At 38.5% G+C, this 11,443-nt stretch overlaps 2 protein-coding genes across 2 annotated transcripts; one reads left to right on the top strand and one right to left on the bottom strand.

Moving 5' to 3' along the window:
- Window positions 1–4,113: 4,113 nt before the first annotated feature.
- On the top strand, window positions 4,114–6,277 carry LOC107747243 (metalloreductase STEAP3-like). Its single transcript, XM_016561692.1, has 4 exons — window positions 4,114–4,599; window positions 4,689–5,216; window positions 5,323–5,487; window positions 5,973–6,277. Exons 1-4 carry the CDS (start codon window positions 4,114–4,116, stop codon window positions 6,243–6,245), a joined length of 1,452 nt encoding a protein of 483 aa, XP_016417178.1. The 3' UTR covers window positions 6,246–6,277.
- Window positions 6,278–8,030: 1,753 nt separating this feature from the next.
- LOC107747242 (UPF0538 protein C2orf76 homolog) lies at window positions 8,031–10,025 on the bottom strand. The gene is made up of 5 exons (XM_016561691.1): window positions 9,679–10,025; window positions 9,497–9,547; window positions 9,362–9,399; window positions 9,013–9,094; window positions 8,031–8,816 (listed from the first exon to the last, which is right to left on the bottom strand). The coding sequence occupies exons 1-5, from the start codon at window positions 9,806–9,808 to the stop codon at window positions 8,740–8,742; spliced, it is 378 nt and encodes a 125-aa protein (XP_016417177.1). The 5' UTR covers window positions 9,809–10,025; the 3' UTR covers window positions 8,031–8,739.
- Window positions 10,026–11,443: the final 1,418 nt, after the last annotated feature.

Here is an 11,443-nt window from a genome sequence, read left to right as displayed (position 1 = left end):
ATGGTATTATAATGTTATATTAAAACTAAAATTAAAACAATGGAAAAACTCTTACGATAACCTGTAGAAAGAAAAAAAAACATCTTAAGCATGCAGAATAACATAAGTGGACTTTAAACGATTAATTGCTGCTTTGAACGATTACGTAATTGTGGCATCCGTAATTGTAATCACGATTAGAAATGTGATTAATTGTGCAGCCCTAATATGACCACAATATAAGTACATTGTACTTATTTTTGTGATGGAAGTACATAGAAGTTAAGGCCACCTAATATAAAGTGTGACCAAAAAATAAACAAATAAACAAAATGTCTTTGTGTTGCGAGTAACTTCTCTACCCTCTCTTTCCTCTTCAAGGCCCCATTTTATGTTTGTACTTGTCCATCCTTTAATGTCTTTTCAACTAGCTAGCTAACAAACTCCTCTCTCTCTCTCTCTCTCTCTTTTTTTCTCTCAAATTTGACCCCATAATGCAGCATTTGCACGTAGTTAAAAAAATATGAACACAACATATGAAACAATATATATATAGGCTACTAAGTCTATAGTCTTCTTTAGTCTATTCATGCACACTCACAGAATAAAAGCATCTTTGACTCTTTCCAGAGCATGTTTCTGTTGACCACTCTTTAATTTGATTGACCAAGAGGGAGGAGACGTCAAAGCAAGAAATACCTATTTTCCTTATAAACAAATAAACAAATAATAAGTTAAAATCGGAAAATATGGAACTATGGAAATATATTTAATATGCATACCCTCTTAAAAATAAAGGTGCTTAAAAGGTTCTTCACAGCGATGCCATATAAGAACCATTTTCAGTCAAAGGTTCTTAAAGAACCATCTCTTTTACCAAGGTAACTTTTCATAATCTGAAGAACCTTCTTTCACCACAAAGAACCTTTTGTGAAACAGAAAGGTTCTTCAGATGTTAAAGGTTCAAAAAAGGTTCTTCTATGGCATCGTGAAGCACCTTTATTTTTAAGAGTGTATGTATATGCATGCAATAGATACAATATAAGAATTTAAATAATATAAGAAATGTTTCTAGAAATCAGGAGTAAGCGTGACATGCAGACATTTATAATGTGTCAGATGCGACAGCCATAGGCTACATACCACTCAACAAAGCACTGTGCATGAAGCGGACCGGCCGCCAGCGCGCACAGTATCCCGATACCGAGAACCAGTGCTGCCAACACGGAAACACACACACTGGCACGGCGCCAGACTTTTTTCTCTACCGGTGCTAAGGGGGGGCTAGACGAATATGTGGGGGTGTGAAGAAAATAAATTATATTGATGACGTCAGAGTTACTACATAAAGAAATGGGGCTAAACCGGGGCTATTAAAAATTCTGACGGGGCTATAGCCCTCCCTAGCCCCGGTGTAGCGCCGTCACTGAACGAGACGGTAGCAATCATCAAAAGTGGTAACGTGAAATGCCATTATGAAACCAAGCATTCACATTTTGAACAAAATTACCCTCAGAACACAGAGGTAAGAACCACAAAAATAAACCAGCTGAAATCATCCTATGAAGCTACAAGCAGTGTAATAGTTAGATCAGCCACACAACAGGAGCGGGCAACGGAAGCCTCACTAAGAGTAGCATGGGTCCTGGGAAAACACAAGAAACCCTTCTCTGATGCTGAAATAGTCAAGGAGTGTATGAGTGAAGTGGTGACTGCTCTGTTTGAAGGGACTCAAAAGGATGAAATAATCCAGAAAATAAGCCAAATACCCTGTTCTGATTCCACTGCTGCAAGACGAACTGAAATACTTGCTGATGATTTGCTTGAACAACTTAGCTCTGCTATAAAAAAAGCCAAATTCATTTCATTGGCTGTGGATGAATCCACAGACAACACAGACAATGCACAACTCATGGTCTTTGTCAGATTTTATGATGAAGAAATGGGAGAATTTCATGAAGATGTTTTGGGTCTCACAAACCTTCATGGACACACAAGGGGGGATGACATTTATGAAGCAGTGACACAGATGCTTAGAGACAGAGAGATAGACCTGAAACATGTTATTTCCATTGCTACTGATGGCGTGCCACGTATGATTGGGAGAGAGAGGGGATTAGTGTCACGCTTGAGAACTCTACCTGACCTCATGGCATACCACTACATAATTCACCAGATGGTTTTGTGTGCCAGCCTTGGAGAAAGGTACTCAGAAGTAATGACAACAGTCATGAAACTTGTCAACTATCTGAGAACATCCTTTGCTCTGCAACATCGTTTGTTGCGCTCATTTCTAATAGAGGTGAATGCAACTTTTGATGATTTGCTCCTTCACAACAATGTCCGGTGGCTTAGTAAAGGCAAGGTACTGGAGCGGTTTTGGGCACTGCGGAAAGAGCTGGAGACATTTCTGTTGAATCAGAAGAGTGCAAAAGCCAAACCGTTTGTGGATTTCATGAAGAATGAAGAGGAAATGGAAGTTGTTGCTTTTCTAACTGACATTACTTCCCATCTCAATGACCTTAATATGAAGCTCCAGGGCAAAAACAGCACAGTGTGTGACCTCATGTCAGCTGTCCATGCTTTCCAGAGGAAGCTGGAGGTGTTCAAATGTGACTTACAGCAGAACCTGCTTCACTTCCCAAGACTTTTGGATCAGACTGCAGGAAAACATCACCATCACAATTATGCTGAATTCCTGGAAAAGCTGATTAAAAATTTCCAAACTCGCTTTGAAGATTTCCCTCTGGGAAAACAAGTCTTGTTGTGCATCGAAAATCCATTTCTTGTCAAAAATATTGCAGAATTCTCAACTGAAGCCACGAAAGTCTTCCCATGGGCCAATGCTGCTTCTCTGCAAACAGAGCTAATTGATCTCCAAGAAAACCTAGCACTGCAGGAATCTCGCTGTGACCCTGTCACCTTCTGGACGAAGATGGTTACTGCAGCAGGTGTTCCTCTCCTGCAGAAGATGGCCCTTCAAATTTTCACCATGTTTCCCTCAACGTACTGCTGTGAATCTGCCTTTTCAACTATGAACATGGTGAAAAATGCATAACGCAGCACACTCACCAATGAACACTTACATCAGTGCCTCGGCCTGGCCCTCACACCTTTTATGCACAAGTTTAAACAACTGGTGGCACAAAGAAGGTGTCACCTTTCACACTAAAAGGCCAACCATGTTGTTTTTTTGTGTATAGTTCGAAAGTTTTGGGTATTGCCTTTTTTTTGTTGGAGTTCTCTATTTGGAATTTGACCGTCACTTTTCCGGACCTCAGACTGAATGGAAATTTGGTAAGTGGACCTTTCAAGTTTATATTTGAGTACCCCTGGCATATAGTATAATGGATTTTCTGATGTGGATAAATAATTATTTAAATTATAAATTAATGATGTGGAGAAATTGCAATCTTTAAAATAAATTTTAAAGATTGTAATTTCAATGTAAAAGTAATTTTTGTAAAATTTCAAAAAAATTTGTGTAATTTCAATGTAAAAGAGTAATTGAGAACGTTTGTCCCCCACCCCTTTAGCAGAATCGAAGCTTACTGACAACTCATTTGAAAGGCGAAAAAGAAATGTTAACATGCTCAACAATATAACTACAATAATAGCTCTAATAAAAACAATAATAATAATAATAATAATAATATAACATGTCATCCAATGTTTATTTAAAAAATACAATATTTTAGGCCAATCGGCCATGTCGAATTTGTGTATTTTTTGCTTAATTTTGGTACTAGGTTAAACATTAAATAAATAAATAAAAAAGAGAATTTAAACTTGAGAAAATGGAATGAGATTATCTACTTTTTTTTCTGTTATGCAAAGGGAAATATTGTTAGTTCCTGTGTCAGAATTTTGTGGAAAGTTAAATTATTTTGATATGGTGTAATTTTCATATGCTGCACAAATATTCAGAAACTAAATTGCATGTTAATTACACACATGTATTAATGAACTTATATAAGTTAATAGTTCATCAAACATATCTAATAATTCTATCTCCAAATAACATGGAATTTGTCTCTTTATTACTTTAACAGTAACAGGACAGCAGCTTGGAAATGTCCAAATATATAAATGCACATATTTTCCTAACCTCACACTCTTCTTCTCAGGTTCATTATGGCAGAAGATATGACAACTCCTTTACTCTCAGACTCTGAAGGCCCTGCTGATGCCCTACCTGTATGTCTAACCAGCCCTACAGTGGCCATACTCGGTTCTGGAGATTTTGCTCGCTCACTGGCTCTGCGGCTGGTAGCTTCTGGTGTGCGAGTGGTGGTTGGGAGTCGCTGTGTGAATCGCATCCCATCAGGACTGTTCCCTGATGCAGTGGAGTTGAGGAACCAGGAGGGGGCAGTATCACAAGCAGTGTGTCTAGTGTTTATGGCATTGTTCCCTGAGCATTACTGCTCCTTGCTGGGGCTACAGTCTGCACTGGCAGGGAAGGTGCTTGTGGATGTAAGTAATGCAGCAGAGATGAATATCCATGGGCTGTCCAATGCGGAACGACTAGCTGAGCTGTTTCCAAACAGTCTAGTGGTCAAAGGTTTTAACACAGTTTCAACCTGGGAGTTACAGACTGGGGCTCATGATGGAAGCAGACAGGTCAGGGCTGTTGTTGTTTTATCTGTATTTGCTGAAAACAAATACAGGGTTATTTGAAATCTGTAAGTTTATACCTTTCACTACTGTAGGTCCTGATCTGCAGTAACAGTACAGAGGGGAAGAAGAAAGTTGTCCAGTTGGCTCGGCAGATGGGGTTCCACCCCGTGGATATGGGTGGCTTGTCTGCTGCTCGAGAAATTGAAGTAGCCCCATTGCGCCTATTACCATCTTGGAGTGGCCCAGTTGTTGTCACCTTCCTCCTTTTTCTCTTCTTCTATGGCTATGGTGTCCTGCTGGGAATTTTGCTGCCTTTTCTTGCACAAGGACACAATGCTTTCTACCGTCTTGCCCTTGACCTGGTGAACGAGAGCCTGCCAGCAGTAGCCTTGGTGACCCTGGCACTCGTATACTTCCCAGGATTGTTTGCTGCATGGTTGCAGCTCTGGAGCGGCACCAAGTACCGACGTTTCCCATCCTGGTTGGACAACTGGTTGCAGCGGAGGAAACAACTGGGCCTGTTGAGCTTCCTTGGTGCAGCGTTGCATGGTGTCTACAGCCTTTGCCTGCCACTGCGCAGAATTTCACTGCACAGGATTGTCAATACTGCCTACAAACAGGTGCGCCAACCTGAGAATATAGATCTTCATAGGTTTAGTGTGTGACCTGAAGTGCCTCACAACAGTAAAGTATAGTGTCTGCTGTGTGTTTGTCTGAACATATCAGGTAAAAGCAGGTACAGAGGAGCCCTGGGATGAGCTGGGTGTTTGGCGATCTGAGCTGTACCTTTCTTGTGGAGTGTTGGGTCTGGGTGTCCTTTCTTTACTGGCCGTCACTTCCCTACCCTCAGTGGGCAACACTCTCAACTGGAGAGAGTTTACATTTGTACAGGTGAGGCCATGCACACCATAGCAGTGTTTCTCAATCCTGTTCCTATAGGCACACCAACAGCGTTGGTGGACAACAACGTTTTGGATGTCTCCCTTATCTGGCCCATCCCTTTCAGTTCTTGGTGTCTCTACTGAGTTGAATCAGGTGTGTTTGATTAGGAAGAGTTCTATGATTTGTACTGTTGGTTTGCGTCCAGGAACAGGGTTGGGAAACACTGCTGTAACACATTAATTACATATAACTACGTTGGCTGGAGCTTTGGTGAACCAGTAGCTACTATGCCTAAACAAATACAGCTAACCCTGCAACCGCTACCTGCTTCCTGCAGTTCAGTTCAACCATATTCCAACACACCTGCCTGTATTTTTTAAATAACCCTGAACACCTTGATTAGATTGTTCATTGTGTTTGATTGGAGTTGGAGCTAAGCTCTGTAGGAAGGAAGCTTTTTGAATAAAGTTTTCTCTCTTTCTTTCTTTCTTTAGTCTGGTTTGGGCTACATTGCTCTGACTCTGTCCATCATGCACACACTCTTCTTTGGCTGGGATTTTGCCTTCCACATTGAGGCATATCCATTCTACATGCCACCAAGCTACTTACTGGCTGTAGTTCTACCCTGCATTGTTCTGGTGTGCCGTTGCTTCCTTCTTCTCCCATGCATCTTCACCAGACTGACAAGAATCCGCCGGGGATGGGAGAGTAAACGCAACTGTCCAGTCTTACAGCACCACCATATGGTGACTAATGGAATACCATAGAGGTCTGGGAATGATTACAAGAACACCCATGTTCTTGGTGCAATTAAAAGGCTTGTTTAAGATGAGCAAAATCTGTGCAGAACCGATCACCGGTGATCACCGCGAGATGCATGCCGGTTAGAAAAGTGTCCGAGTTATGTCCAACTTGCTCTGATGTCATGCTGACGTGTGTCAAAAAACTCTTGCGACGGCGAGGCGGCTGTGTCGGATTGAGCAGTCGAGCGCAGTTGCTCTCCACCGACTGCGCTGATCAAAAGCATGATGGGAAACGACTGATGTGATTGTGTATTTAAATTATGCATGAATGTTCCCAAACACTATGACAGTGCGATCTCTGTGTGAGATATGTGATTGTTGTCATATTTATATAAAAATCTAAAATACATGTTTGTATTAAAGTAAAAATGGATGATAAATACACCTTTCGTATGGAATTAAATAGCAAGCACTTTGAGTGTCTTGTTCATCATATTTATTTTCATATAAAAGCAACAGAACTGAAATTATATCATGTTTATCAGCAGCACAGTGTGTGAGTGTGAATAACGCGATATCTGCCTTTAATCTCGTTGGTATCTGTTCCACTTCCCAGAGGTCAGAACTGTCCGTCTTGCCTGCTCTTATTTCACTCCTCCCCTCACTGCAGCCGCCTACTCTCGCCTTCATTTCAAGCGAGGCGCATCTCAAACAAGCCTAAAGACTTATATAAAATGAAGTGTTAAACAGATATACATTTGGCAGTGAAGTGGTCAACACTTTAAAGATGCAGGTCTTAAAAATCTCTCAAGTGGAACGCAAGTGAAAAACATTAGAGCCAAGATGCGCGTCGCACAAAGTGGACAAGGTTTATAAAGTATTTTGAGACTTGCCAAAATCTGACTACTTTAAGTCAGCCTTATCTAAAATGGGAACAATAATGATATGATGAGATTGTCACACTAGCAAATTTGTCTTATCTTCATAAGGGAAAAATAAAAAGATATGATAAGGTAATTTTATAGTCAAGTTGAGTATTCTGATTGGATGTTAGTGTTATTAGGTGCAGTTCGTTCCAGCTGTGATCTTCTGTCAGAGGCACACAGACTAGAGCTCCACTCACATGTACAAAGCACCTCAAGACCTTCAGCTCTCTATTTCTGTTCACTAGAATATAAAAGCCATCATTAGTGTTATGTTTTTATATCTGAGTCATACACCAATGCATAGACTCAAAACTCAGGTCTGTATCACACAGCTTTTAGCTTAGTCATTTGTACTGAGGTATAAATGTCTTCAACTCCTGGCTCAAGTTTTATAATTCTATGCACTAAAATGACTTAACATGTGCCTTGTATTATTACTACAGTATGCCAATATCTCAGATGATCGTCCTCAGGACCAGTTATTGTGTAAACTCAATTTGCAAACTCCATGAGTACTGAGCACTAATAATGACCAAAATTGCATTTTATGAGTGAAAACTGTTATAAACAAAGCATGTGTAAAATTATTGTTATATAAAAAGTTTAAAAGTAATGTTTGGATGTCTGGTTATTTACACCGATACATAATACAAATCCAAAATGGTCCAGTTGTACAGTATGCAATGACTGCACATGTTGCTCTGAAAAAAAATTACTAAATGTTAATACATTTTTTGTTTCACTTTCCGGGTCTGACTGATAGGCTGTCGTTATTGTGGATGTTAGATGATCGTCCTCAGGACCAGTTATTGTGTAAACTCAATTTGCAAACTCCATGAGTACTGAGCACTAATAATGACCAAAATTGCATTTTATGAGTCAAAACTGTTATAAACAAAGCATGTGTGAAATTATTGTTATATAAAAAGTTTAAAAGTAATGTTTGGATGTCTGGTTATTTACACCGATACATAATACAAATTCAAAATGGTCCAGTTCTACAGTATGCAATGACTGCACATGTTGCTCTGAAAAAAAATTTACTAAATGTTAATACATTTTTAGTTTCACTTTCCGGGTCTGACTGATAGGCTGTCGTTATTGTGGATGTTGTACTGGAAAGAAGTTTTGAATTGAACTTTCAGTCAATCAATATTTTTGGTGTTGTGAAAGCATGATTTATACATTCGACTTTATTTAACAAAATGCAATCAACTTCCAAGGTGTCATTTAAATAAAACAAGATAACTGGTATCGGAGTTGTTGTAAATAAAATACCTGGCAAATAAAATACCTAATAACTGGCATTCAAAATGCACATTTTGGCACAGAAATGTACAGTATTCATACCCAAGAAAATAATTATTCTGTGACAACATGACATCTCCCTTCAAAGTTTGTCAAACGTGTACATCAGAAACTATGCTGAAGGTATTTGAATGGTAAGAATAAATATAAAAATTATAGCTATAAATTAAATTAAAATAGATGTTTCGATCCAACTTGAAGAGATCACCTGCTTGTCACAGCTGAAAAAAAGTGCCTCTGATAATAAATACTCCAAGACCTCTTGAGTTGCATCCTGATTGTCATCACCATTCTGTCTGTGGACTGGCCTTGAACTTTTCATAGTCTGCTATTTTGAAGAAGGCAAGTTCTGTCTCATTGGCTGTGAGGAGAGGAAATGTGTTGAAATATAGAGATCTCAGCAGGTACAGGTTCAATTTTGCATACATGTTTTATTTTTAAGTGCACATGGGCAAAATTAATTACACAAAAATAAAATATTTAGTTTATCATTCTATGAAAATGTACAAATGTAATCTGCATTGAATCTTAAAGATCTAAATATTACTTTTACATACCAACACCACATGCTCTTAACCTGCAGCCATCACGAAGAATCAACTTTTCATCATCCTCTAAACTCATTACCAGCTCATTCGTCTGAAATCATGAAAAACAAACATCATTATTAATACTAATTACAATAGTTACTAATTTTGTTTTTAAAAAAACTATTCATCATGAAAATTGGACTGTTTATCAAAATCAAGTGGACATTTCTAAACTTTTGTGAAATAAAAGTGGAAGTATGAACATGAAAGGAGTACAGCTGAAAAACTTGTTCAAGTGCAGCATTTTATAAACAAATGTAGTCATGTCAATATTAGAACATTTATGCCACAAGTTGTTGATCTGATTTAAAGTTACCTTTGCTCCATGTGCCTGGTGTATGATTTTCATTGTGTCTGCAACAACACATTAACATGATATTAATGTAATAACTTAAAAAATCTAAAATGTAAAAATCGTATTTGTTTGTTTGAAAAATAAGTGCAGACTTACCATAGTCAAACTTCTTAAAGGGTGGAGGCAATCCAGCTCTTGTTGAAACATCTTAAAAGAGAGAAGTATTTAACGTTAACATTAAACAATGATTAGTAATGGTAAGCAAATATCTGATTTACATGATAAACATGAATCATGTGAACTGGGGTTTCAATGAATCTGTTGTCATCATGGCTTACCTTGCGTAACAAATGTAATAAACTCCTCCACCGTCTGATCTAAACTAACGTCTTTGTAAACCACCGGTTTAAAGTTGCGATGCTCGAAAGACCGAACCAGACGCACTGTCAGAACCGCCAGATCACACATCTCGAGCCCGATCACATTACAAACTACACGGACTACAGCGTACAAAAGTAAGCCTAGAAGTAACTAAGCCTAAGTAAAATTAAGGATAGCAGCGCAGACGCGACCACTTCACTATTTTAGCGTACTTCTGTAATTATAATGACGCACTAATTTCGAAGCGTTTACTTCCAGCATGTTCTGAGAAAGAATGCAATTCTAGACTAAAGTAGCCGCTACGTCGATCGGGTAACATCAGCAGCATCAGGCAAAAGCAATGGAGCTGCAGAACAATAGATATTCAGCATGTGACTCATTCAACGCGGAAACAAAGTGGTAAAGAAAAATCAATGGCTGTGTCCGAAATCGCCCCCTATACCCTCATTCACTATTCCCTACATTAGGTCACTAATTCAGTTCACTAGAAGGAGTGAATGAAAACGAGTAGTGAATTCGGACACTGAGTGCACCGGAAGGAATGCCGCTTTTACATAGTTTGTGCTTGCTGTTTATTAATCATTTGAAACTAGCAAACTAGCAGCTCCAGTAGTAAGATTAAAGGATTTATCACGGAAATTATGTATAAACCCTAATCAAACAATTTAATAATCAATTTACAATGAATTTATACCCGTGTTGTACATTATGCTGTACGCCATGGATGAGCGCTTTGTAAAAATGAACAAATTGATTATTCAGCTGCGGGCGCCATCTTCTGGCGAGATGCGGGAATTCATTCGGCGCGTGACTCTCACGGTGCATTATGGGCATTCTCTAGCCGTTGAGCGTGCACCAGTTGTACACTCGTTTTTGCAGTGCATTGTGGGATTGAATGAGTGCACTCGAGAACGTCCACTATGGTTTCGGACACCACTAAAAATGGCTGTTCCCTCAAATAGTGCCCTATTTAAGGGTATAGGGGGCGATTTCGGACACAGCCACAGACATCTAAATGACATTATGAGAGTGGCAACGGCTCAAAAACTGGTTGCTGATGTTGATGCACTGGTTGAAGAAAAGAGATGTCAGGTGTCAGGAAGCAGGAATTAAAATCATAATGTGTATGTGATTTATGATGTCAAACTTAATGCATTACAAATGCAATCTAGATATTTCTTTGTTAAAGGAAAGTTCTCATTTCTAGTGTATATTTAATGTTCATATCCAAAGCGAATGATTTTTCATTTGCATTAATTAACCATAAAGAAATTATTTTATTATTTGTTTTCCTTATATAAGAAATACTACTGAGTTGTTAAATATGTTGAAGGCAGTTTTTTTAATTGTGAAGTGAAATTATTGTTTATATTTAATGTAACTGTCTGTACACAAATAGATTATAGCAGTTTATAGCAAATAGCAGTTTTTTTCTTATTTTCTCATTACTAAAAAGTATCTGACAAATAATATTCATATTCAAAGTTTTTGATTGCCATTACTTAGACAACATTATAGGAATAAGGAATAAGAGTGTTAATGAACAGTTTCCGAGGTCTTATTAAATGCAGTTTTACAGAATAGTGTCTTTCTAGTTTTTTTTTTGCAAATTAATTTGTAATTTGGTGCACTGTGATTAAAAAAAAAAAAGTTGATTCGGCCCGTTAATGGCGACATTTCTTCTCATCCGGCCCTCACCCTAAAATGAGTTTGACACCCCTG

This window comes from Sinocyclocheilus rhinocerous, unplaced genomic scaffold (assembly GCF_001515625.1).
Source record: "Sinocyclocheilus rhinocerous isolate Xijiao unplaced genomic scaffold, SAMN03320098_v1.1 scaffold2184, whole genome shotgun sequence".
Classification (NCBI taxonomy): Eukaryota; Metazoa; Chordata; class Actinopteri; order Cypriniformes; family Cyprinidae; genus Sinocyclocheilus; species Sinocyclocheilus rhinocerous.
The sequence above is the reverse complement of the archived record's forward strand: the minus strand, read 5'-3'. Positions and strand labels throughout refer to the sequence as shown.